General features: G+C 43.7%; 1 protein-coding gene and 1 long non-coding RNA gene across 2 annotated transcripts; one reads left to right on the top strand and one right to left on the bottom strand.

Annotated features, from left to right (window-relative positions):
- Nucleotides 1-6,038: 6,038 nt before the first annotated feature.
- Nucleotides 6,039-25,952, bottom strand: CMTM6 (CKLF like MARVEL transmembrane domain containing 6). Its single transcript, XM_072651104.1, has 4 exons — nt 25,637-25,952; nt 14,300-14,476; nt 11,951-12,049; nt 6,039-9,534 (listed from the first exon to the last, which is right to left on the bottom strand). The coding sequence occupies exons 1-4, from the start codon at nt 25,769-25,771 to the stop codon at nt 9,394-9,396; spliced, it is 552 nt and encodes a 183-aa protein (XP_072507205.1). The 5' UTR covers nt 25,772-25,952; the 3' UTR covers nt 6,039-9,393.
- A 460-nt stretch (nt 25,953-26,412) lies between these two features.
- LOC140532543 (uncharacterized) lies at nt 26,413-27,043 on the top strand. The gene is made up of 2 exons (XR_011976569.1): nt 26,413-26,632; nt 26,723-27,043. It is a non-coding gene; the product is annotated as an uncharacterized lncRNA (long non-coding RNA).
- Nucleotides 27,044-27,893: the final 850 nt, after the last annotated feature.

Here is a 27,893-nt window from a genome sequence, read left to right as displayed (position 1 = left end):
TTACATGTTAAGTGAAGTGAGCAGAACCAGAAGAACATTGTATACACTGTACACTGGTCAACTATGAGCCAAGAAAATGCCAAAAGAGTCTTAATGGAAAAAGCTATCCACATGCACTGAAAGAACTGATCGAGTCTGAATGCAGATCAAAGCACACTCTTTTTACTTTTTGTTTGTGTGTGTGTGTGTGTGTTTCCTTTTGTTCTGTTTCTTCTTTCACAACATGACTAATATAGAAATATGTTTTACATTATTGTACATGTACAACCTACATCTGATTGCTTGCCACCTTGGGGGGGATGGGAGGGATAAAAATTTGGAATTCAAAAATCTTTCAAAAAATGAACGTTGAAAATTGTCTTTACATCTAATTGGAAAAGACAAAATACTATTAAATTTTTTAAAAGACATCCATAAACCCCAGGTTAAGAACCCTGTGACTCCTATCCCTATGATATTCTGATGCTGTCCAAATAATTCCAGTTTAGCCATCCATCTCTCACATTTTTAAAATATACATACGAAAGTTAGAAGCAAAAACAGAATCAGAAGAAAAATACCAGAGTGTGACCCTGTAAGAAGAATGTCCAGTTGAGTAAAATTCTGAACAAGGCAAGGCAGGCAGAAAAGCAAAGGAGAACAAAGAAGGCTGGTTTGGTGGGTTTTGGAGGGAGGGGGAGCAAGATCTAAGAAGGATGACGCTTAGGGTGGAGGGAACAGGATAACTTAGGAGAGAGGAAAGGTAATGCTGCTCAGATCATGTTTTGCTCTTGTTTTCAATGAAGGACAGGTTGCTCTTTGGACCGACAAGGATGGGAGTAATAGGGTTAATAGAGAGTTGATAGTCAAGCTAAATAAGGCAATAGTGGGAGTGAGACCCCACCTGGAAAGCTGCCTTTGCTGAGTCCAAATGGTCCTGAAAGAACTGCCAGATGTGATGGCTGAACTGCTCTCTCAGTTCTTTGAAAGATCATGGAACACAGAAGTTACTACAGAACTGAAGAAGGATAAATGTTCTGATTTTTTTTTTAAGAGAAAGAACACATTGGGTGAATTACATGCCAGAGGATTTGATTGATTCCTGGCAAAGTTCTAGTAAGTTTTATTACATGGATGGTTTTAGTGGGCATCTAGAAAAGGAAAAGGCAGTCACAAAGAGCCAGCATGGTTTCATCCAGAACAGGTCGAACTAGATTTGACATTTCCTTTTTGACCAAAGTTGTAAAACCAGTAGAGCAGGTGCCTGTTGTATGTCGTTAACCTCCATTTTGGCCAAGCCTTTGATAAAAGTCTCTGGGAGGAAGTGGGTGAGACAATCCACTCCTGGTAGATTTGGGACTGGTAGAATGAATGGACACCAAGAAGAGTAATAGATAGATCGATGTCAACTTGAAAGAAGAGATCTAGCAGAAAGTGCACCAGGAATGCAGACTTGATTCTGGTCTATGTCTCATTTTTATGGATGTCTTAGATAAAGGCAGGGATTGCCATGCTTATCAGACCTTAGGATGACACAATGCTGAAGAGACTCTGGAATCTCTGCTACTTCAGATAACATAGGCAAGGGCCCTGAAAGATTCTGACAAGCTGGAATGTGAGATTTAATAGAAGTGTCCATTTTTACACTTCCTCTTTACAGATATCTTTACAAGCACTAAATGGACGATCACGGTTCCTACTTTCACAGGGTTCAAATGAGATAATATATGATAGATAAATGTGAACTATTATAATTATGGACATCTAGATGGCACAGTGGATAGAGTGTTGGGCCTGACGTAAGGAAGACTCATCTTTCTGAGTTCAAACTTGGCCTCAGACACTATCTGTGTGACCCTGGGCAAGTCACTTAACCCTGTTTGCCTCTGTTTCCTCATCTGTAAAATGAGGTAGAGAAGGAAATGGCAAAGTACTCCAGTGTCTTTGCCAAGAAAACCCCAAATGGGGTCAATAGAGGGCAGGACAGGATGGAAATGACAGAATATTATAATTATTCTCATTTGATTCTCACAACAACCTTGTGAAGCAGGCAGTATCTCCAAGTCAAAAACAAGCACTTATTAGTGTCAGGTATTGTACTTTGCACTGGGAAATAAAATTCAAGTAAAAAGAAAGTCTCTGCCCTCAAGAAGTTTATATTTGAGGAGGAGGAATGATTTATTTTATTTTTAATTTATGGAATAAAACAAGCATTTCCAAAACATAGTATAATTTTTAAAAAAAAGGATAATTGTACATGAAACTCCAAATCAATTATGTACAATTTACATTCTGATGTGGGAAGCTAAGACACAGACGGAAGCCGCAAAAGTGGGGAGTAGGGAGATACTCAAGCTGGCACATGGTAGCAAAGCCCAGAAAGTCAGCAGTAGAGCCAAAAGAATGGCCAGCCTAGGTCCTTCAAAATGGAAGTTCCGGGAGCCTTCAGCAAAGGATCAATTAGAAAGTAGGTCATGTGTCTTAACTTTAAGCACACACACCATGCAGAGCAGAGTCTATTCTCAGTCCTCCCAAACTGGAAATTGTCATTGTGGAGATGATGAAGCGAAAATGTAAGAGCTTATCAAAGCCTGTCAGGCAATTAGAAAGGTCCATTTTAACCCAAGCATTATCATCCCACATCCTGGGCATTTTTCACCCTGTGACTAAGTCTGCCTGGGAAGCCAACGCTCTGGTGGACACAGAATCCCTGTCATCCCTCAGCCAGGCAAAAAACTGTTGCCCCAGTCAGTTCCCAACTCCTTTGCTGTGTGTGGGTCTTTGTAGCTTCATTTTGACTGAAAATCGACCATCACTTGAGCTCAAACTAGGTTATTTTGAAAATAAATCAGCCCTGAAATAGCTTAGGGGTGAGAGACATTCCCAATCCCTCTCATGTGGTCAGTTATGGGTTCAGAACCTTCCCCCCCCCCTCCCATATGAGGACAGAGAGACAGAGCCTTCAACATATCTTCTTGAGTTCAAATCTGGTCTCAGACACTTATTAGCTGTGTGACTCTGGGCAAGTCACTTAGCCCTGTCTGCCTCAGTTTCCTCATCTGTAAAATGAACTGGAGAAGGAAATGGCCAACCACTCCAGTATCCCTGCCAAGAAAACCCTGAATGGAGTCACAAAGATTCAGACACGACTGAAATGACTGAACAACAGCAACCTAAGCAATTACTTGGGGTGACGTATGTGTGGGTAAGGAGTGAGAGTGTCACTCATAACAGAGGGGTCTCCTGGCATAGGTGACACATAGATAATTCATGGAAGGGCTTCAGAATGCAAATTGTTATTTATGTACCATATGTACCATGATAGTATATCATTTGTGTGAACTTTAAAAATGCAAAAGTGAGTAAATTTGTAAGGACAGCAAAGATTTTTAAGAGGGAGGAGAGAATATAGGATGTCCAAGTGGTTGCCTTTTCACTGCCAGTGGTGAGTAGGAGACAATCTTTTCAGTACGTGGGGATGTGTGCCTGCCCACAAGGAGTCAAGATCACAAATAGCAGGGAATTGTCAAGGGGGCAGGGGAGAAGGGAGAAGATATCAGTGGGAGGTTGGGGGCAAAGTCATTCAGAAGGACATCTGAGAGGGAAATGAAAAATGACTGGCCTGGGCCCATCCCCAAAATGGAGGCTCCCAGGAGGAACTAAGATGTGGGAGAACATCATACATTGGAGAGGTTCAATGAAAGGTAACATTCGTCTGGGGGAGTCCTAAGTAGGGCAGTTCAGGGGATGGTACTGGGTGTATTTCTATGTCCTATGGGCCCTATATGAAACCCCACTGAGGTTCTTTGACCTGTAAGTAAACCTGGTCATTCTGTTCAGCCTCATGTGTGATAGGCTCCCAGAGGGAAGTCAGTACTGGGCAGGGTCTGTCAGGAAGTTCCCATGTTAGTTGGTTGGAGCAGTCAAAGGAGTAAGAGGTCTCCTCAGCGCGCTCCCTCATGTCCTGTGAGAGCTACTGCGATGGGCGCCCCTGACCTTGGGTTAGTTCAAACAGCCCCCTCCAAAAGAAATAATAAAAATTAGTTTTCAGTTGATAAATTAAATCATAATCATATTATCTTTCTTATATATACATATCCATATGTCCATATATATCCATATATATATGTATATATACTTCTGACTCAAGTCCCAACTCTTTGCTTTAGGAAATCTTCATCCTGCTATGTCTCTCATAGTAAGTAGCATTTATATTACACTTTAAGATTTATAAAACATTTTACAAATAGTATCTCATTTTATGTCTCAACAGCCCTGGGAGGTAAATGGTATTATGATTCCCACTTTACAGTACAGGAAACTGAGGCAGACAGGTTAAGTGACTTCCTCAGAGTCACACAGCTAATACGTGTCTGAGGCCAGATTTGGACTCAGGTCTTCCTGACTCTAGGCCCAGCACTCTATCCACTGAGCCACCCAGCTGCCTTTTAGAATGAAGTAGAAAGACTGGAATTTGGGACTTGTTATTGTTCAGTAGAAGGTAGAAATAGCACTTTTTTTGCTTTTAGCCTGGCCTGGAGACCTCATTTGGTCATTTTTGGGGAATGAATTCCAGGCTCTAGTGTCGTGGGTGAGGTAGCATTTATCACAAGACACTTAGACCGCAGATAGACTCTTTCACAACATAATCCCCCCCCAGAAACAATACCGTTTCTGTTTATGGGATGGACGTCCTTTCAAACTCTGGCAGTATGGCACCAGCACTGACCTGGGTAAAACAGCTTGTTTTTGTGGCTCTCCACTAATTTGGTCCATTCATGTATCCCCTTATCTCTTGCTTTCTTCATCCTTCTGGAACATTTAGGGGTCATAACATATGGCAAGAACGGGAGGGTCATCGGAAGCCGTCAGTGTCAACTCCCTCATCTTTCCGACTCAGAAACTGAAGCCCAGAGAAATTGTATGTTTCCTCAGCAACGTAATCAGCCTCGACAGCAGGGACTGCTGCTTGCCTTTCTTTGTACCCCCCCCATACTTTGCACAGGGCCTGACACATAACAGGTCCTCACGAAAGGCTAGTAGTTATGACTTACTACTTTTCATGAGAAACTCCAGTTTTTTTGTATTTGCATCTTGGGAGTCTACTACACAGATGAACTTTAAAATATGAAGTGTGTGGTACTGATTTTATAAACACAAAATTTAAGATGCTGTGATAGCTGTGTTTTAGGCTAAGTAAACACGTACATATATGTATTTATGTGCACGTATATATGTACACTCACACAATTACTGTGGTTATCCCTCAGCTTGTACAATGTTGAGACAATGTTTAGTGTTTGTTACACTAAGAAAATGGGGTCAAATATAAGGGTCCACGTATAGGAAAGGCAAAGAGCAAAAATTAAGAATTTCCTTCCGATGTTGAAAAAAATAATCCAGCGCTCTACCAGCCTTCCCTCTTGTGTCGAGACTTAGCTGAGGAGCATTTTCCAAAGCAGAAGGGTTCAACTACACACAAGGCAGTTAGTATCCCTTAGTTTTACTGCAGTTTTTTTATTACAAACACTAACACCGAAGAATGTTAGCGTTCGAGAGAGTTCTGGCCAGTCACACAGAATCTGTTGTCTTCTTATCAACTGGAGGAAAGAATTTAGCAGTATGTGGAGACAAATACTTGCTGCCATGCCAAAGTGACCCAAATACAGATGCTTCAGCTCAGAGTGGAAATGGAAGGTGCCTTAACCTTCCCTTCTTCCTTCTTCCGGAGGACTTGAGAGATCCCCAAAAGACTGAAGCTACTGAGCCCCTAGAAATGTAATGGGAGCCTGGACTTCTGGAATGAGTCCAGTGAGCTTAATACCTCACTCAAGGGATGCTATTCATTTGCATTTTTTATGTGACTTATTAAACTTATTCATTTGTTTTGTGTCTTTCCAGGTTGATGAAAAGGGCAGGGGGTGGGGGCTCAGTGCCTTCCCGTGATGTGCTCTGAGAAGTGGCTTAAAATTGCCGATTCCAACCAGACATCCTAAGTGAGCCTTCATCTGCACCTTAGGCTGCTATGGAAAAAAGGAGGCACCGAATGTCTAGGACAATTTTAGTAAAATGAATTTATTCAAAAAGAGAATTACGAAATTTTTACCTCTTGTTTTGTAAAAAGTACCACAAAAAACCAAGCAGATAAAAAGGCCACAGGTTTAAAAAGTAACATGTACAAAAAGACTGTTGCAAGTAACATTAAATACACATACTCAAGTACAAACATATAATTTAACTAATAATAAGCCTTCCAGGTTAAAAAAAATTTCTCCCTATAACATCTGAAGAACCAGTGAAAATTAAAATTAAGTAAAGTAAAATTAAAATTAAGCAAAGAGAAAAGGGAAATACATCAACAAAAGTTGGAAATTTAACAATGTAAAGAAGCCTTTTAACAGGTTTTTCATTAAAGGACATTAGTATTCAAGTTTCTAATTTTGTTTTGAATCTTAAGATGGAATAGTTTTTTTGTTTTGTTTTTACCCCATTAACTCTTCAATCTGTGGCACCTTATCACTTTGAATGTTAGAGATTTACAAATGAAGGGTTCAATTAGTGAATTTAAAAAAAAATTCTGACCACTCAAGTCAGTGATGTACCTACCAAACAGAGTTAGGCACTGCCTTTCCACATAGCCATCAACCTCAGCGTGGACCCTAATCTAACTGCCAAACCCAGCCATCCCAAGGTCAATCAAAGGCCCGGGAAATGGCATAATTGGGAAAGTAGTGGTTGGAGCTTAAAAGTGCAAAAAGAGACTCCCTGACCTCCCCACTCCCTCACACCCTCCCAACAGAGATTATAAATTAAGTTACTGAACAAGCCATAAAGAGATCTCTTAAAAGAATTGTAAAATTTCAAAAACAAACATGTTGCCAAAGTTTTGCTAAGACCATGACCCAGAACACTGAGTTAGTAGAGTCCAAAGCCAGCTACATAATTTGCCTCAGAAGAAAGCTCATTATTGGGCACAAAGTCTTTGAGCACTCTATTTGAGACAATAGATTGGTGTGCACATGCTCTGTACTATTTAAGGCACACTTGGACACTTCAGTCTAAGCTTCTAATTTGGTCTTAAAACTTTGAATACACACACACACACACACACACACACACACACACACACACACACACACACACACCCAATTGCACCCATATGTGTTCATTACCACATATCCAAAAGGGAGCTTCCAAACTGGACCAATAAGGTCTCATTTCCTGTATTTAGTTGCCATGGGAGCTTCATGCTGCTCCAAAGGGACTCCTCATCTAGTGAACCAAAAACATCTACCTGGACGGGACCCAAGAGTCATGCTGCAATACAAACTAACATGATTCATACACAAGAAATCAGAGTCAGGGTAGCTTTGATCCTGATGGGTCATCTGTGAGAACTGTGATGGCAAACCAGACTTTTTGGGGGAAAAGGCAGCACTTTGCCCAGGATCTTTAATAAAGCCCAAGAAGAAAACCAGTGTGTGATGGGGATGCCATGGGATTAACAGTGTGAACTGGGTGGGCCACATGCATGGACAGGCCAAACACTTCAGGTTCCATTGTCCCTTTTTCACAGAGAAATACCAACTCCTAAGGCAACAGTAAGGAGCCAAGTTATCAGTAGCACCAACTGAACTCATTCTAGCACAGATACATAGGCCACAAATTAATCAACAGGAATTAATAAGAAAAATCTATTTTTATATTCAAGATTTACATATTAAGGCATTTCAACAAGCAGTATTATACAAAAAACAAAGGAGGTTACAGAACATTACATCATGACACAGCTCCCTCTCCCTCAGCACAAACCCATCTTCCAGTGCAAGTGAGTGAATCTAGAACTTCAATCTAGAACTCATCAGAGTAGGGATCTTGTATCCATGTTCTCAATGAGGAAAGCTATCCCAGAATGACTTGGGGAGATGGCCCTGAGCAGGGTCACAAACAGATGGAAGTCCCTGCAAAGCATGTGTAAATATGGCAGCCCTCCCTCCTTACCTCCCTCTAAAGTCACCTCTCTTTGTCTCTGTCTCTCACACATCCACCCACACCCAGCCCTTTCAACATCTCACAGGGCAGCATGTTCATACAAACACAAACCGTATTTTTTCTACTAACCATATTTTTTCTACTAACCGTATTTTATACTAAGTGGAGCACACTTGGCCCCCTATTCTGTAGGGTTAGAAACAACATGGGTATAAACAGTATTTGTACCAAAGTGGCAGACATGGTGTAAATATCAGAAAAGCGGCCTCTGAGCCAGGCTGGGTGGAAGGCTCACCTCAGCTAGGTACTGGGTGTGTGGCCCTGGGAAAATAGCTGCAATTCTGTAGTTCTAGGCAGCTCTCTAAGGCCACATGCAAGTCTGCACTTGCTTTGGTAGAGGGAGTTTCCTTCTCCAGGATTTCCCTCTGAGGGTGACAGCTGAAGTTCCTTGTTCCAGGTTATCACAAACAAATGCTGCTGCACTCCAGCAGCTCTCAATACAGACAATTTAATCAGGCAGGCACTCAAAAAAGGGGAGAAAGATGGCCACATGGTGACCTTTTACCTTTGTTAGCCTGAGAGCCCAATAATGCCAAATCTACTATTATGGTGTTCCAATATTCAGTCTTCTAGACAGTGGAGGGAGCTCTCGAGCAGGAGACGGGAAATGTCTCTTCTTGCCCACCAGGTGACAGGTCTTCATTTCACAAACAGAGTAACTAACAACGTGGCAGTTAGCTTCCTCCTTGTTAAGACACCCAAACTCTATTATGGACTAGAGGCTGTCACTGCTGTTTAAAACCACACACACACAAACCCACTGGGTTACAGCAGGCTAACCAAAGAGCCTACGAGGGGGCCATGGGATATTTGAGAAAATATTATTTTGCTTCATGGCTGACCTACAATCACACCTAGACGTGATACTCCTGTATCTGAGAAGTTGAACACTTTTTTCCCTTTTAATTATGCTAAATAATATTCAATAAGGTAAAATTCAGTCACTCACAGTTTAGGTTAGTTTTTTCTTCTTTTAAATCTCCCCCAAAATGTCAAATAGGCAAATGAATTCAAGAAGAGCAAAGGTCAATCAGATGAACATTTCATACCATTTACAGGAACACACAGTGCTCTCTGGAAGCCAACAAGGTCAAAGGCGTCTTGTCACAGTGTCACAAACAGGTTCACTGCATGGACAATGAGTTTTAAAGAAAAAAAGAGCAACAAGAAATTTCATTAAGGCACACACTTTAGCAGTAGTTGGAAAAAAGGCCGCCTGGACAGAGCTTTGATCCAAGTGCTGGCTGAACAAGGGGCCTCCTCATCCCTCCCTCTGAGGCCCCCCAGAGGTGAGTAAACAGAGAGAGCTGGTCCAAATCAAGTCCAATTCCACATCTCATAAGCACTCTCCACTGGGCCAGCTTATCTTGAGGCTTCGTTCAGTGGCTGAGTGACACTAGGTGGGGGGCCTTCGGCTTTCCTCTGCTGGGACCTTCGAGCATTTTCAAAATGCAGTAAACCAAAATCAATTAGGAATACAAAGCTCGCCAAAAATCCAAATACCTAGAAAGTAAAAAAAGAAAGTTAATTCAAAGCCACACAAGGGCATTGATGATGACTCTGAATTACAACTTGAATTCGACAATGTCGGTCTAACAAAGACAGCACTGACATAACACTCTTTTCAAATACTATCTCCTGTAACCTCCACAACAATCCTAGGAGATACAGGTCATTATTATCTCTTTTTGCCTGTGACAATGCTAAGAGGTGCCGAGGGCCACAGGGTTAGGAGAACCCACGTCTTCTGGACTCACGTCTGGCATCCTGCCCGCTACATGACCGAGCTGCCCAAACAGCCACAACTACTCATCATTTTAGTTTACTCACTTCTACACACCAAATGCCAAACCTTTCTCATTCCTACTGAAAATCATCCAGCTACTGGCAGGGACACCTGGGCAGGGCTCCTGAGGGGAGCAGAAAACAGAACCTAAGGAGGTCTCCAACAGGCTATGCCTCAGAATGAAAAATTGTCTACCAGCCCTGGAAAGGCCTTGACCTTCAAGCCAGTCTTCACCCTTTTAACCTCAGGAGCCCCTTTGGTAGCACAGTGAAGCCGATGAGCTCATCCAAGAAGAATGTTTTTAAATCAGTGAAGGAAATGCTAAATGTCAGTTAGAAGTTAGTAAAAATGAAGATATAAGCTCATATCCATAGCCCCCACACCCAACAGGGGAAGAACCCTAGATTCAGAGTGATGACACCATGATACAAAAACACCAACTCTTTGGGGCTCCAGGGACAATCTTCTAGAATTATTCAATTCTCCCAAATTCAGTTATTCTTAAGTTCATCATAATCAAACCTCCCTGCTGTTGTTATCTCTTTCACTTGTGAACTAGTTGACAGGCAATGTGTGTGTGTTTGTCCTTTGTTGCTGAAGACCATGCCATCAGAGAAATGATGATGCGACTTGCACTTCCCAGCCTCACTTCTCCTCCAGAGCCATCTGAATCCAGTGACCAGATATTCATCAGGATGACTGGAGATGACCCAGGATGAGGCAACTGGGGTTAAGTGACTTGCCCAAGGTCACAGAGCTAGTGAGTGTCAAGTGTCTGAGGTGAGATTTGAACTCAGGTCCTCCTGACTCCTGCACTGGTGCTCTATCCCCTGCACCACCTAGCTGCCCTGACAAGCAATGAAAGAAGAATGGAGGGATGACAGACAATAGAATCAATCTATCTGTTCCATGAGAAATGACAAAAACATCAAAATGTGTTTTCTTGGGAAAATATAAAGAATACCCAGGTCAGACCACAAAGAACACCACCAGAAAATCTCTTTCATAATAACCTTAAAAAATAACTTGGAATTCATCCAGATTCATCTCATTCATCCAGAGTCTAAATGAAAGCACCAATAATTCAGTTTTATTTCTATGCCTAATATTCCAAGTAATAAAAGAAAATCCAAAGAGGACAAAAACCATCAAGAATTTTCTAGAGTAGAACGTTCACGGGAAACAGGAACCCAGACGTTAGGTACAGCGCTGAGAAAGGTCCAATGGGCCAAATGTTTCGCAGTGAACAAAGAGATGACCTGAATTTTCAAGATCATCAACCTGGCCTTGTCATTAAAGTAAAATAATCATTTTCCGCCATGTCTCTGCTCAAAACTGTCTCCAAAAACAGATCCACCTTCCGCCACTAGTATCGGTTCTGTACCATAGCTTTCAATTACTCAAAAACTACTTACTGTGCTGTGCTGGGAACCCCAAGCTAGAACAAGCCCTTGAAGCTGTAATGGTAAGGGTGGAGGGAAAGTCATCTCTTCTGAGAGTGAGAAGATGGAAGAGGTTTTACGAAGTTTTGAGTGGAGGCACAGTTGAGAGCACTCTTGAACAGAACAGGAAGGAACAGGAAGGCAGAGTTTTGTGCTAAGCGAGAGAGCAGGGGAAGCTGGGAGTTTGAAGAGAGTGGAGATTGTGAGAGTGGTCAAAGACAATGGGACAGCCAATCACCAAGAGAGGGGAAAAATGGCTGGCCACTAAAGAGGCAAGGAGGAAAGGGGGCAGAGAAGATAAGGGGAGTGGAGGTATCCTTGGGGCTGGGAGAAGGCAGGCAGCAATGATGACGCAATATGGATTCAAAGGGAGAAAAGTGAGTGACTGACACCCTGCCTAAGGCTGGCTTTGCTGCCAGCACCTCAAGCAGTCCTCCCCACAGCCCTCAAAATCAGAGGAAACAGGCACAGTGAGATCTAGGTCAACCACATCTCCCCAAACTCTAGGATGCTGATAGTCACACAGTCCAGGAGAGGAAGGCAAAGGACGGATGGTCCTCTCAGTCCTTTGCTGGACTGTATAAAAAGTTAAATGTAGGAATTCATGTTAGATAAAAGACTTCTAAAAGAGACAAAGAAATGGAAATAAGCTCATTAGAAAAAATACAAGGAAGAAAATACATCTACTTACAACTGCAGTAGTTTCGGCCGTGGTCTCGTCACTGGTGCAAGCAAAGACTATTGATGCTACCAAAAACATGAATCCCGTTACCAAGGTGATATAGAAGTCCTGGGGTCCACAGCCAAAGGAAAAGAGACCAAGGTGAGCATTTGGAAAAGTCAAGTTCAACATTTGTCTTTAACAAAAAACAAACCCCACAAAGTGACGAGCACATGTTTTTCTCTTAGGAAGAAGGATCCAGTCTTCAGCCTTCCCACAGCTTTAATCAACTTTTTGACTGGGTTTATTCAACAGAGACTGGTCCTCTTGGCAGGCTTCTCCCCAGGTATTCAGTTCATGCCTGGAAGCTGAAGCAGCTCAACCCCTGCTGAGCTGCAGGCAAAGGGGAACTCCCATCACCCCAGGGTGCCCAGCACTTTGTGCTAAAGTTTCCTTAGAAGGTCACATTTCTCTTTTAAAAATTATTTTTATTTGAAATGTAGTAAGTAACTACCACATGGGCATCTCCACTGATGAAGCAGAACAGAAATAATGGGACAGGAATCCATTACTACACAGAACCAGCTTTCCACCCCCATTCCCATGCCCAATATATCATAACTCATGTAAGCTCCAAAGCCCTCAGGAGGCCTACACGTCTAGGGCCACCCACTTTATGGGTCACTTAAATTGTTTAGTTCAACTATAACTACATCCCTACAATGAAATCTCTTTGAAAGAAAAAGAAAAAGTGTGTGTGTGTCTAAGGGAATGTGGGGTCACGGACAGGGATGGGGGGAAGGGAAGGTGGCCACATCACTGAAAAATAATACACTGTTTTCCAGTCCAAGGATTTGAGTTCCATTCCCAAGGTCTAATCAGAATTATAACCACTGTGATTTGTAGAGCAGCTGCACCTTGTGGTCTCTAGTTCTCTGTTCTGTAAAGTGATAGGACTGTAAGATTCCTTTTCCTACTAAACCTAATGATCTTATTTACTGATTTAAGAAAAATAAAGTTTTTCTTTCCATTAAAAAGATCTTTCCTTCTTAATTTTTATCTTAAGCTCTAACTCTTCATCATATCTGTTGTTTTCTTAATAAAAAAAGCAAGTATTAACTGTGCTGGGGTTTCTTTTTTGAATCAGGCCAGAATAAGTGGAGAAGCACCACCGCTATTCCGATTACTGCAATCTACTGTCTTCACGTGTTCTAAAATGGTAATTCCAGACTACCTGTGGCTAGATCATCTACCTACCCAGTTGTATGGCTTTAAGTACACTTCTCTTTCATTATATAATAAACAAATACAGAAGCTTCAATAAAACATTTCAAAAGAGGGAGAACCCCACAAGCAGGTGACTTTTTGTTTCTTTTCTGGGGTTCAACTTTTCCTTTTAATAACGTTCTGTCATTTTGCAAAGTAATTCCCTAAGGTCATACTATCTGAAACATACTCAAGAGGAAATTCATTCTTCAAGGCCAATTTTCCTTCAAAGATGTTAATTTGGGGGCACAGAATTCACTGATGTGAGGCTGGAACCTTCAGTCACAGCCTACAAAAAGGCCTAAGCTTCCCTTGGAGGCCTTGGGGAGGATGGTGCTAAGTTATCAGCCAGAAGACACCGGCTTTTCTGTCTTTGCTGTTTTAGGCCCTGGCAGTAACATTCAGCGTCTGCTAAGATGCAGAATCGCTCTCCAAGCATATCCAAGCTCTAAGTGGGATGGATGTCTTGTTAGTGAAACTGAAAACAGGGCATAGCTAAGATTTTTTCTTCCTGAAAGAAAAAAGTTTGTCTTTTCCAAAATAGTACCATGTTCTAGGCTAATGCTGTAACACTTAGGGCAAAAGATGCCAGAGGATCAAAATCCCGAAGGCTGACAGACCACAACTATTTAGACAATTTAAAACATCCCAACTGATCGACCTCTTACAGAGATGAAAATGACAAGACAACACGTCTGAAGAAGGTTCCCTCTGAGGGACTGTCCTTAAACAGCCACACAGAGAACACAGCCAGAGTGCCACAGGACACACAAACTCCCATAAAAATACTGAAGGCCACACTTCTCATTTTCCTCTGAATGTGATGTATGTAAACAACAAGATGTTAATAAATACACTTCTGTTTTAGTATATTGCTTTCTTTCTCACCTGAAACCCTACGCTGCCCCCACAATACAGCTTTTTCCTATCATCCATTCCACATGGCAGAGGGAAAGCTTGGTAAGAGAGAAATATGTAGAAAAATCTCTACTGACTGCCTGACTCATTGCTAAAATCCCATTATTAATCAAACAATTAGGATGCGCTAATTAGGTGACCATTTTTGCCACCTCCCCCTGGGCGCTGGGTGGGGAGATAGTGCAGGAATCTCACCGAATCCTTTACTTTGTTTTGGTCCACTCTGGCATACAAACTGGTACAGTAGACAATCACCACCAGCACACTCAGGAGGAAGGCACTGCAGCTGACGAACTCGAAAAAGTAAAGGCCTCCACACTGTGTGCACTGGGACACAACCTCTTCACAGATAAAGGCAATCAGAGACAGGACCTGCAAACCAAAGGGTGAAACAAAGACAATGAAAACACCAGAATCACAGAGGAAACTGAGGCATTTAAGCCAAAAGGGCATAATGTCCTCAGTTACTCCAAAAGACAGACTGACCAGGGTTTCATGAGACAAAAAAAAAAAAATCAGCAAAATTCAGGCATGTTCCCGAAAATAGAAGTTGTCACATTATGGTCAACACAAGAAAACAAGCACAGGTCCCTGCAAACAAACTGCCTGGAAAGGGTTTAGGGAAAAAGGTCATTGTCCCACTCCCTTGCTCCTACAAGTAATCCTGAATGCCCAGGTCCTGACAAAACAAAAGAATGCATTTCTGGAAAAAAAATAAAGTCTGTAGTTCTAAGGCAAGTTAAATGAACAAGGATTGATCAAGAGCCTACTATGTGCCAAGCAGGAACAGTGCCAAACAACGGGGATACAAAGAAAGGTCCCAGGCTTCAAGGTGCTCAGAAACTACTCAACTCCCATTTAATGGACATAATAAGCAGGATGCGTCCTAAACTAATCTGACCTTGGATGAATTCAGCAAAGGTGTCACAAAATAGCACAGGATATAAGGGAAAAGGAAATCCCACAAAAGAAACAAAAAGTCACCTGCTTGTGGAGTTCTCCCTCTTTTGAAATGTTTTTGAAGGTTTTTTCTTTTTTTCCCATCATGGTCATTACCCCCATCCCCACCCGTCTAGCCCACTGCATAGAAGGACTGGGCCACACCCACCCACTTCCACTCCTCCCAAGCTTCCTCCACAATCCTCTCAAGGCACAACTGCAGTTTTGTAAAGGTGACCGTCTCAAAAATCTGACTACTGCGCAAACACACTAAGTCTCTAGTATGTCAGATTCTTTTATTTATACCTAGAAGTTTCTCTTTCCTATTCCACTGTAAAATTAAAAAAATATTTCAACTGATCATTATTCTATTTTTGTGCAAGATGAAACTTATTTTTTCCCTTCCTCCTCAGTCTCTGGTCCTTTACCAAGAGAAAATCCTTTCTATCTTAGTCACACTCATGAATGATGTATAGTTCAAAAGAAAAATGTTGGCTATGTTCCTACTCAAATGCAAATCCAACATTTCAGTGCTTACGGCCGGGACTGCAAAACTAAAACCAAAAAATAAAATGAAAACCCCTGTTCTTCCCCTCAGTTTCCCATGGGAGGGTCCAGAATGTCATAAAACATATACGGATGAATTATGACCAAGAAATTTCAAGAGAGACCCCTAACAAGGGGGAGGGCATTGCCAACAGAGGGGCCCCCGAGGCTGGACAAGGAATGCTCTGTAAAGGAGTCTGGTCAGTTTAATGACTTGGAAATAAGTTAAGGAGAGAAAACTTCATCATTGGACTCCCTGAAAACCAGGATTTTAAAAAAAAAGTCTGGACATTAGACTTCAGGAAATCATCCATGAAAGTACCCAGGGAAAAGTGAAGAGAAAAAGAATCTATTGATTACTCCCTGAAAGCAAGCTCAAAAGGAAGTCTCAGGAACATCTGAGCCAAATCCAGGACTTTCAGGCCAAACAAAAAGCTATCCAGAGAAATCACTGGGGAGCACCCAAGACCCCACTTGTTTTACGACATAGGACCAGGCACCTTCTAATACAAATGAGAGATCTTGGGATTCAATATTGCAAAAAACAAAACACATAAATTACAAGAACAATTAAATCTGCAAAGCTGAGTACAATCCTCCAGAGATTAAAACCAAAAGAACTTTAATGGTCTTTCAAGGACTTCTGATGAGCCGGAACTCTGAAACACAAACATAACAGTCACGAGAAACCTAGAAAGGTGAACTGTTTGGAGCAATTCAAAAGGCCTGTACTGCATGATGGTCTGGTTCTAACATTCTAGCGTGGATGAAGAAAGGATCCCTTTAAACAAGGGAATAAGCTGGCATGGGGAAGGAGAAGAGGGAGAAAATTACTAAGGAGGAAACAGTCCAAAGCAAAACGAACTTCATGATCCTGGAAAACAATAGCATTAAAAGGGGACAAAAGAACAGAACTGAACTAGAATCTACTCTGTCAACTAAAGAATGGCTGCACAAAGTGTGTGAGCTGAGTCTAACAGATTCGTGAGCCACAAATCTGACGGACTGATGAACCACAAAGGATCATTTCAGAAAATCCAGGGTAGTAGGAATTCACACAGAGAGAACTGAGCAGAACCCAGATAATAACCTGAGGTTACACAGCTACTAAGAGTCTTCAAGGGCAGTGGCCTATCCACTGGGCCACCACGCTGCCAGATTTCTTGGCAACTGATGAGAAATATTAGGAGAGGGTAGAGAGGTTTGAACCTGGATGAAAGGAAGCACATTAGCACCCTCAACAGAAAAAGGGAAGCTTGGAAGAGGGATCCATGCTCTGAATATTCTGAGTTTGAGATGTCTACAGGACAGGCAGAAATATGGTCTAGCAAGCAGGTGGTAATAGGACTGGAGCTAAGGATTAAGGATGTATGAAAGCATTTTCTGATTCCCCATCAAATTATCTTGTGTGAATATATTTGTATTTGCAGACGTTACCTCTCACCTCCCCCAAAAGAATTAAGTTCTTTGAGGGAAGAGACTGTTTAATTTTTAATTTAATAAATGCTTAGTTGATATGTAGATTTAGGAGTCATCTGCATAGAGATCACCAAGGAAGAACAGAGAGAGAATAGGCTAAGACCCAGGGGCCCTAGACTGGCAAAGTGGAGAACTTGCAAAGGTGCTCCCACTTTGTAGGTGTAAATTGGTACACACAAACATTTCATGGCCACAAGGTTCTCTGCCTGCCCCACTAGTGTCCCCCCAGACTCTTCCACATCTCTATCCCCCTCTTCCACCACACCCCTTTACAACTCATTTTTTTTACCACCTTACCAAGAAGCAAACAACAGTGGTTATGTTCAGAAAATAGTTGGGTTAGCATCAGCTTTTACTAGCTAATTGAAGACAGTTAAATGTTTGAAAAGAACTGAATGGGAACCAGGAAAGTAGAAACCCCACCCCATCTTATCAAACAAAAGTAAGAGTACTTAAAAAGATCTCTGGGTGGTAGCTGGCCTGTGTTTTCGAAGGGGACCAGAATGACATCACCATGATAAAGTGAAGTTTCAGTGTGTCGGACTGTGGTGGATCAGACCAGTATGAGCTCAGAATGCTCTACCACAGGTTGGGCACAGATAGTCCACATGACAAAAGATGGAAGGGAAAGAGCAAAACCCAGTCATTTTCATGCATAAGGTTGAATGTGAATAATGAATAACAAGGAACCTACAGAAAACAGTATCGAGGACTAGAAACTCCAAGTACTGAGGTGTGTGGGGAATTCCCATTAGCAGGCCCCAGGGTGGAGCAGCTGGGCTTACAGAGAAAAGCCAGGGAACCAAACAGATTGGATAGCTCCTCAGTTAGACAGTTTTTGCTTAGCCTCGGGGTAGCAGGATGTTGAAAATACAATTTCTGGAGAAAGAACTAAGTTGGGGAGGGTGGAGCTTGGGCTTGAATAACTAGAGAATTCTCTAAGTAAAGCTACTCCACAGTAGAAGAAACCTGAATGCCAACACCTGTGATTTGCATGTGCGTTTAAGAATTTTCTAATTTACGGTGGGTTACCTTCCAAAAGTTAATCCCTAACTTCTCAAAACTGATTAACCTCTCTTTTAAACCACAGAAATAATGTTACAGATGGCAATTTCCAAGTTAGTCCAAAAGGATCTATTGAATTCATACTTTGAAGATTGTTTCCATAAATAGGGCTACCCCCAACAAATGCAAAATACAACTCTTTTCTTGTTTCTGTGGCTACAAAAGTCCAGCCAACGGTCTGGTGACAAATAAGACAAGGGAGATGGATGGATCCTCAAAGGAGTTTGTTGCTGGGTCAGACTTGGAAGGGGTTCCAGTTTGGGGCAGGACTTGCCAGCTGTCTACACCCAAGATGGGCTTCTGTGGAAGACTGCCTATTGACTGGGGAATAATTAAACAAATTGTGCGACATAATGTGATAATACTATGCTGTAAGAACACAGAGAAGTACAGAAAGACTTCCATGAACTGGTACAGAGCAGAGCCTTCTGAACCAAGAAAAAAAATACACACAATATAAATGGAAACAAGAACAAAACAACTGAAAGCGAAGGCTATGAAAGCACAACAGCCAAGCTTGGCCCCAAGAAGGGAGATGAGGAAACACTTCCCCCTCCTTCTGTGCAGATAGGGGAACCCTGGGGAGAACATCACATGACCCGCCTCAGACTTGGTGGTAGGTTGGTTGGTTTCACAAGGGCTTTCTTTTTCTTCCTCTTTATAAAGGGAGGTGTCTGGAAGGGAGTGGAGGGATAAAAATATACAAAAAAGAAAAAAGAAGTTAGAAGAGATCAAGAAGGACTTGCTTAGAGGAAAGGCCACTGTATTTACCAAAAAAAGGAGGTCCCTGATGACCTTCAAGACAACAACCGAAATCAATTCAGCCTGGCCAGCCTTGTGCTCAGTAGCATCAAAAGTTAATATTTACTAGATGCCAATAAAATAATCGGCCATCTCCACAAACAACTTCCAGCATGGTTTACTGTAATTACCTGGGAATACAATGAAATATGAGGAAAATGTCAGAGATTTTAGAAATGACTTCCGCCCATCCTTATTTAAGGAAACAGAAGCCTATAGAATACTCTACACCCCCTGGTCTCCCTATTCAGTTCCTATGAGATTTTTATTTTTTGATTTGGTTAAATTATAATGATCAAGCTGAAGGTAGAGAAGAGCTGAAAATGTCAATGCCCTTTCCCCTTTCACTGCACAGAGAGGGAAATAATGAGGTTGGAACACTGCATGGACTGCACAGACTTAATCGGGTGTTGTTAGGGGGCTTTACTGAACTTCTTTTCTATTTTTTAAAAGTCTAATTACAAAGGATGATTTACTGGGAAAAGGAAGAGAGATACAGGCAGAAATTAAATGAATGAGATAGAAAAACAAAGTTGAAATTCCTTACCAAGACTTCTAAATAAAATATTTTAAAAGACTAGAATGCATGTTCCAAATCACTTAATAAATACTGTAGACAGAACAGTGGTCTTAAGAGCCAGGATGATCTGAATTCAAATATTGCCTTTACTTACTAGCTGTGTAACCCTAGGCAGTCACTATCAGTCTCAGTTTCCTTCTGGAAAATGAGGATAGGAGCATCCACCTCATAGTGTTGATGTGAGCATCAAATGATATACTATATAAAACTATTAAGTGCTTCATAAATGTGAATTACATGCTTCAAAAAATGATGTGTAAGGTCCCAGTTCTAAAATCCTAGAAATGAGTTCATTGAATAAGTTTTTTTTGTTAAGTTAGAAAGGATCTCAGAAATTCTCATTCAGCCTCCACTTTACAAATGAGGAAATAGAGGTCAAGAAAAGTAAAGTGACTTTGCCCAAAATTCCCCAATCTAATCCACATTTATTAAGTTCCTACCAGCACCAGGAAGACCCTGTTCAAATCCAGCCTCAGACACTTACTAGCTGTGTGACCAAACTCCATTTGCCTTAATCCACTAGAAAAGGAAATGGCAGAGCACTCCAGTTTCTTTGCCAAGAAAACCCCATGGACAGTATCGTGCCACAAGGTCTCAGTCAGACACGACCGAACAACAAAAAAGCAGCAGGCCCTGTTCTAAACACAGCCCAAACTAGAAGCTGGAGCTTCTTCTATTCTAATACTGCTTCAACTCTGTAAAAGATATTCAATTCCAAATGTCTATTACAAGCTTATAGGGGCAGCTAGGTGGTGCAGTGGAAAGAGCACCAGTGCAGGAGTCAGAAGGACCTGAGTTCAAATCTCATCTTAGACCCTTGACACTCACTAGCTGTGTGACCTTGGGCAAGTCACTTAACTCCAACCGCCTCATCCTGGTTCATCTCCAGTCATCCTGATGAATATCTGGTCACTGGATTCAGATGGCTCTGGAGGAGAAGTGAGGCTGGTGACCTGCACAGCCCTCCCTCACTCAAAACAAAGTCAAGTGCAAGTCATGTCATTATTTCTCTGATGGCACGGTCTTCTTTGGCAACAAAGGACGAACACACACACACACACAAGCCTATATTTACAAGGGACTAACGCTAGATATGACACAATCTCTACTTATCCAATAAGAGGAAGAGGCTCGACCCAAAGAACTCATATCCTATGTGCAGGAAGGCAGGACAAAACATTTGGAGAAACTGGAAATCACATGCCAATGATGGAGAGACAAGAAGGGAGACAGAAACTAAATTGGGCCTTGAAGGAAACAAGTTTCCCAGATGGAGATGGGAGCCTATCCTAACCATGGAGAAAAGGGGCCAGGCAGGCAGACAAGGCATGCATTTAAGTGTGAGCTCCAGACCAGGCACTGTGGAGCACCAGGAAGGCAAAGAAAGGCACATGCAGCCCTTGCCCTGGGTATGTACAGAGTAGATGGCAGAAAGGACGGAGAGGAGCCCTAGGAAAGATCTCTGGAAGGTGGGAAGGGAGCCAAATCTTCAAGGAAATAAGGAAAGTAAAGAGGTGACCAAGGGGTCCAAAGCAACCTTAGCCTGGGGGCACAGACAGGAAATGGAGGGCTGTTTGAGGACTACACCGTAGGGTCATAAAGCTGTTCACTGAAAGGCAGGAAGGAGCCAGGTTAGGAAGAGCTTTAAACACCATAGTTAGGACTCACCGATCCTGGAGGCCACATGGGCCAGTGGACCTCAATGAGCAGGAGAGCAGCATGGTTAGAGCCTGGCCGCTCAGTGGCCTTGATACAGAGAGGTCCTGTTTTGGCCCTGCTGAGTGGGACATGCCATGGGCCATCCAGTCTAAGATGAAGGTATCATCTGTACAGAGGGAATGGAATCCTGATGCCAGGAAGGTGCTACAAGAAGAGCCCACAGTCCAATTTGCTGGAACCTAGAATACCTAAGGGAAGCAGCTTGCAACCAGATTGTATCGGGCACCGAATGCCAGGATCTGGAGTTTGTACCATATTCTGTCAGCAATAGGAAGCACCCAAAGACTGAGTAAAGGAAGGAAAATCACAGCCCAAGCTTTGGAAAACTGGTGGATCAGAACAATAGACTAGAGGCGACTAAAAGGTAACCGATACAAATCTAGGTGAGAACCAGAGGTGGGTGCAGGGACACAGTAGAGGATGGAAGTGCTCACTAGTGAACAAAGGACAAGGCAACTGTGGGAGGGGAAGGAAGGTTGACGATACTCTTCTAACTCTTGTATTTCTAAAACTATGATCGTATGAAGTAAAAAAATAAATTAGGTTTTGTCAGCAAGAAGAGGGGTGTGACATAACATGGGCTGCATCTCTAAAAGTCAATCAATGGCCATGCTAACTATCTCCTCAAAAATCATTTGCCCTAGGTGATCCATGGAGGGCAGTATCACTAACATTCAACACAGTACTTCCCATTAGTGCAAGCACATTCCCGAATTAAAATGGCGATAGTAATACAGCAGATACTTAATATTAAGCTGTTCCTAAAAAGTCTAGTTTACTTGTTTCTTGCCATGAAAGAACAGCAGCCTTGCTTCTCAGTTAATAAAGTGATATCACTGAGGAATCCTAGGGCAAATGACTTAACTAGACAGTGGCCACAATGATGGCACTGTGCAAACACTAGGAGATTCAACTGGTACCGTAATTACAATGTAGAGTCTGTTGACAAGTGCATTATAAATATCTTGAGCTCATTATACTATAGCTCGTTTACTAGCTTATACAAACCAAACTGCAAAGCTGAATGCAAATACCCTCTCCCCTCACACAAAACAAAACAAAAAAACTCCTTAAAGAATTCCATCTACACAAGTACAACATTTCTGGGACAAAGCAGTCACCTGAAACTTACTTGAACATTTACCCTGGGAAATCAAGTTCTCGTCCTTGCCTACATTTGGAAACTCAGGCTCATGAGGAACAAGCAAGTGCAGGTGACATCCTTGTAGTTCATTTAGTCATTTTCCAGTTGTATCTGACTTTTTTCGACCCTATTTGGGGTTTTCTTGGCAGAAGTACTGTTGTGGCTTGCCATTTTTTTCTCCAGCTCATTCTACAAATGAAGAAACTAAGGAAAACAGAGTAAAGTGACTTGGCAAGTCCCACAGCTAGTAAGTGTCCAAGCACAGCACTCTGTGCACTGCACCACCCAGCTGTAGGTGGTATATGAGGCACTATATTTACTGGAAAGGGCTAGGGACCAAGAGTCAGGAGAACAAGGCTCCAGTCCTGGTGTGATCTGTCACTTTCCAGCTAGCTTTAAAATCATCACACACTCCAAACTCTTCTTTCCCTTTACCTGACTTGTTTTCAAACTTTCTCCTATCTACATCTAAACTAACAGTAATAATAATAGCTAGAATGTATATAGCTCTTTAAAGTTTGCAGATCACTTCACAAATATGATCTCATCTGATCTCACCTTAGGAGGAAAGTGCTATTGTTCCCCATGAGGACACTGAAGCAGACAGAAATTAAGTGACTTGCCCAAGGTCACAGTTACTAAGTGTCCAAGGTTGGATTTGAACTCAGGATTTCTGGACTACAAAATCCAGAATCACTGACACAAAATCACCCACTTTAAGCTGGTGAGATTCACAGAGCTCAAGCTCCCATAACTTAATGATCCATCCAACGTCACATAAGTATCCAGGGGCAGGGGCTCTCTCTTTGCAGAGGTACAGGTCTGGAGTGGGTGCAGAAAATATTATACAGACTATTCTGACAGAGTCAGACTGCTGCTAAATTTTTGCTAGACTATTTTCTTTTTAAAATTCTTGTTATAAGAGATTGTGCTGGGTAGAGAAGGAATATTTAGTAATTAAGTTGACAGACAAGATACCAGTTTTTTCAAAAGTCAGCAGTAAGTGGTAGAGCCCCAGGATTAAGAGGCACAGCTTTTGTCCCACACCATGCTAGATTTAAAGTCTTCGGTTCCACGTGGAGCCCTGCAGTGCTACAGATGTTAAGTCAGACACCGTGGCTCCTAGCCTTTATAAATGTTAAACAACTGAGACTTTTGTAAGGTCACTTAAAATATACAAGGAAGAGGTAATGATACAATGTTATAAAAAAAAAAACCATCAAGGACAAAGCTAAACCAAGCACAGAAATTCCATGAGAAAAATGAAAGTGAAATAAATTGTATCACCCCAGTAATGAGAGCAACTATGTTTCTTACTTTAAAAAAAGAGAGTGCCTGAAAAATTCCAGCCTGGCCCTCTTTTGATCCAATTTTTCTTAGAGAATGAAGACTATGTAGACAACTATTTCAAAGCCAAAATAGAGCCAAAAAAGGTAATGACTATCAACAATTACTGGTTATGTTCAATTCTTAAAGAAGAGGAACAAATCTCAATAAGAAATAGTTCAGTTCACCACTTCTGAAGCAATGGGGGAGGGAGGCAATTTTTAAAAAGACATGAAAGGCCCTAACGAGTCAAGAAAGAAGTAAAAGTAGGTTTCAAATCCAGAGGACTTGCTATCCCCTAGTTCAAGCCCCCTCACCTTGGAGGGCAGGGGAGTGATCAAGTCACTGGTATTTGGGTTTCCTCTATTCTCTCTGCAGCTGAAGCAGCTCTAATGGCTTCCTACTGAATAAGGATAAAATTCCAACTCCTGTTTGGCATTTTAAGCCCTTAACCAACTAATTCCTATCAACCTCCCCAGAGTTATTACCAAAAAATATTTCCATACACTGGCATCTAAACAAATGCCCTTCACCCTTCTCCCTGGCCCGCATGCACAGCATCCACAGGCCCATGCCCACAATGCTCTCTCTCCTCATCTCCATCATCTTAAAATCTATCCCTGGCCTCTTTTGAAGCTCAGCCCCTATGAGGCCTTTTCTGATATTTTCATCCCCTTGCCCCCACTGCTGGCGTTCCCTATGAATATACACATACACGCACATATGAGCACATGCTGTTTCTTATGATAAAACAATCTTCTGGAGAAATAATTCCATTTTTGTCCTTACATTCCCAACCCCTGCGTTAATTCTTAAGTCTCTGAGGTGAAATTTGAACTAGAATCTTCCCAATTCCAAGTGAGAGACCAACTAGCTGTGTTACCCTGGGCAAATGCCTGACTCTCAGGGCATCGATTTCCTCATCAGTAAATAGGTATATAAGGTCTATCGATCTCACAGGGGATTTGAGTTCAAAATTGATAGCGCAGATTAAATGCAAACTTTAGAGTTTTAGTTATCCTTATTAAGGTTATGGACTTTTGGGGTCCAAAGACCACAAATCCAGCTAATAGGAAAACCCTGGCAGATTCATAAAACCTGGATCGAGTGGGATCGTAGCATTTACAATGAGCTAAATATAAACCTTTCACAGGTATAGGAAGAAACAAGGGCCAGGGAAGCGCCACAAGCTCACAAGAAGGACTTTCCATTCGCAGGACACCGGGACTCGGGGATTAACGATCGGAGGAAGGTGCTCGATGAGGCGACGCGGCTAAACCGCGTGAAAATAACCCCACTCTGCCTTATCCGGCCACTCCTTGAACGCGCCCCACTAGGTCTTCAGCTCTAGGGCCACCGACCGTCTGGTGTGTGGGTGCCCTTTCAAGCCTCCCCCGCCCAGGGGAATGAATGCTCAGCATCCAAAACATGCCAGGGGCTGGGGGAACAAACTGGTAAAGGGGGGCGGGGTGGGGACCCGACTAGCCCAAGTCCCGAAGCCAGGCCTGGGGAACTGCCCCTGTGAAGGGGACCAACCCCAGCCTCAGGGGAGAGCACCTTATTATCCCTTTCGCGTGGGTGTCGTGGGCCCCTAACTTGGGGTGACCCTAGTGGCCGCTCCAGCCTCGGAGCTTTTTCTCATCTCTAGGGGATCGACCCAGGAACCCCAGGCTCGCTCCAGCTCTCATCCACGCCCCAATCTCCGATCCCCAAATCCCGAAACTTCCTTTTAGGACCCGAAAGGGCGGGGGGAGGCGGCTGGAGAGTGGGCACTTCCTTAAACATCCCCCGCGACCCCTCCCTCTTGGCCCGGCGCGGGGGAAATGGAAGTGCAGGCGACCAGCTGGGGGAGGGGGAGCGGAGGAGGGAAGCGAAGCAGAGGGACGATATGCGAAGGTGGGCCCGGCGGGAGGAAATGGAGAGCCCGCCTCACCAGCTCGGCTAGCTTGAGGGGGGCCCGGAGCCGGCTGGGCCGGGCCAGGGAGAAGCTGCAGCAGCCGCGGCCGGGTCTCACGGTGCGGGCCGGGACGTTCTCCGTAGTCTGGGCGTACACCTCCCCGTTGTCCATGGCCGGTGGCGGGGCGGCAGGGAGCGGGCGAGGCCGAGGCGGAACGAGGAGGAGCCCTCCAGCCGGGGCCTCTCAGCCAGCGTGACGAAGGAGACAAGGGCTCCGCACCCGGACCCGGCAGGCGCCGCCTTAGACTGCAGGAGCGTCGACCTCACGTCCGGCGCTGGGGCGCGAGCCCGCCCTCACGGAAGGAAGCCCCACCCACACTTGGCTCCGCCCCCGCCCTCTGTCCGGGGCGTGCCCCGCCCAGCCAGAAGGCCACGCCCCCTCGAGTTTCTTCGACTCCTCCTCTCAAGACCCGAGAGCCGCATCTTCATGGGGCCGCTTGGAGTCATCCAGAGGCCCCGCCCACTATCCCTGCCCCTCACCTTCCTCAGGAAAGCCACGCCCCCTGCGAAAATGTTTGAGCCCGCCCCTCTGGCCCCACCCAGTTCAAAATCACTGCCCTTCCCTTCTCTCATCTCCAGCTCTGCCCGATCCGGAGGCTCCGCCCCCGCTCCTCTCACCACCCGCTGGCCGCCATAGCTCCTCTCCTCATCTCCGGAGTATCATTGCCTGGAGGCCCCGCCCCTTCCTGACCTACCCCGCCCAGTGCCCCTCAGGCCCCGCCCCCAAGCGCTCTCCCCCCCCCCCCGTGGGCCCCTAGTCCATAGGCCACGCCCCTGTACTTTATCAGGCCGGGTCCCGTCCCCTGACCCACAGACCCTGCCCTCAAACCCTGAGGGCCCTGGAAGGACCCTGTCCTGGGCTGTTGGAGTGTGAGCATCCACTTTCCTCTCCCGCTAAGACATCCCATCCATCTTCTAAGGAGACCCTTCCCTAGCCACGAAGAGGGCCAGGAGGGACCTTGGAGAACGTCTAGTAAATATCTTACAGACAGATAAACTGACAGTCTGCGAGGGACACACTCTTCTGGTGCTCTGATCCCTCCCCTCTCCTCCCTCCTCTCAGTCTGATCCAGTTCAATCCACCCGACGTTTATTACGTGGCTACAAGCCGTGAAGAATCTCGTGTAGACCCCAGAGATGAAACAACTGATGAAATGCAGGCCCTGAACCTGGGGAGCTTACCCCGACCCAGCCTAAGATGCAAAGACGTTCTAATATTCTTTCATTCACTCCAGCCTCGGAGGAGCAGGAGGAGGAGGCATTTGTCCTTGGACCTCATCTCAGAAGTTCGCCCCGACCACGATTCACTCCCTCCCCTTCCATTCTTCCTTCTTCACTGGAACTTAACCCAGCTGCCAATAAACACCGTTGTGTCTGCTCCGTCCCCGCTGTTTTTCATTGATCTCTGCCATTCCCTCATGCCATTGTCCTTACACCAACAAACATCTAGACTGAACTCACTTATTTCTCAATCCCTTGCAATCTCTCTGCGGAAGCCTCTCACTCCCACCCTGTCTCCAAGGTTACCAAATTCCTCTTATCTATGTGAAGGTCTTGTACTTTTCCCAGTCTTCATCCTCCCTAACACCTGTTGGCTTCCGTGACACTGCTCCCTCCGGGTTCTTTTTCAACCCCTTTAACTGTTCCTTCTCCCTCTCATCCTGTGCTTTCTGCCTCTCAGGGTTCTTAGAAATACCAGGTTCAGAGTTCTTTGGACAGACTGCTTGAATGTAAATAAGTGAATGAATGAATGAATTGAATGAAAGAATGAAATCTGACAGAGTAACAAGGAGACAGGCTCAGTGTAACTGGTGTAACATGTTCATACGCAGACTACACCAGGATGCTTGGCTGTTTGTGGAAGGGGGAAGGAGCCTGTCTCCTGGAGAATATACTGGAGGTGCTTTGGAGAGATGGGGGAGCAATGCATATACTCTCTAACTGGGACCACATATGGAACAGAAGACTCTTCAGCTACAGTGGTAGAATTAAAAAGGCCTTAGTGAGTTTCGCCCTTTCATTCTCTTCAGCTGCTCTCCCTGGATCTCCGTCTGCTCTTGGTTTGACTCTACTGATGGTGTCCAAGGAGACAATGCTAAACGGAAAGGCTTTCTCTTTCCTGAGGGAGCTGGGAAGATAAATGTGTCCTCTGTGTTTTCATTGTTCAGTCATTTCTCAGCCTTATCTAACTCTTCATGACTTCATTTGGGGTTTTCCTGGCAAAGATACTGGGG

The sequence above is a fragment of the Notamacropus eugenii genome, chromosome 3 (genome assembly GCF_028372415.1).
Source record: "Notamacropus eugenii isolate mMacEug1 chromosome 3, mMacEug1.pri_v2, whole genome shotgun sequence".
NCBI classification, from domain to species: Eukaryota; Metazoa; Chordata; class Mammalia; order Diprotodontia; family Macropodidae; genus Notamacropus; species Notamacropus eugenii.
This window is presented reverse-complemented; position numbering and strand designations above follow the sequence as displayed.

Coding starts and splice junctions, on each gene's coding strand:
- CMTM6 (XM_072651104.1), bottom strand. CDS start 25,771: ATGGACAACGGGGAGGTGTACGCCCAGACTACGGAGAACGTCCCGGCC. Junction 14,477..25,636: donor CCCTCAAGCTAGCCGAGCTG/GTGAGGCGGGCT, acceptor TTTGGTTTGCAG/GTCCTGTCTCTGATTGCCTT. Junction 9,535..11,950: donor CGGCCGAAACTACTGCAGTT/GTAAGTAGATGT, acceptor TTTACTTTCTAG/GTATTTGGATTTTTGGCGAG.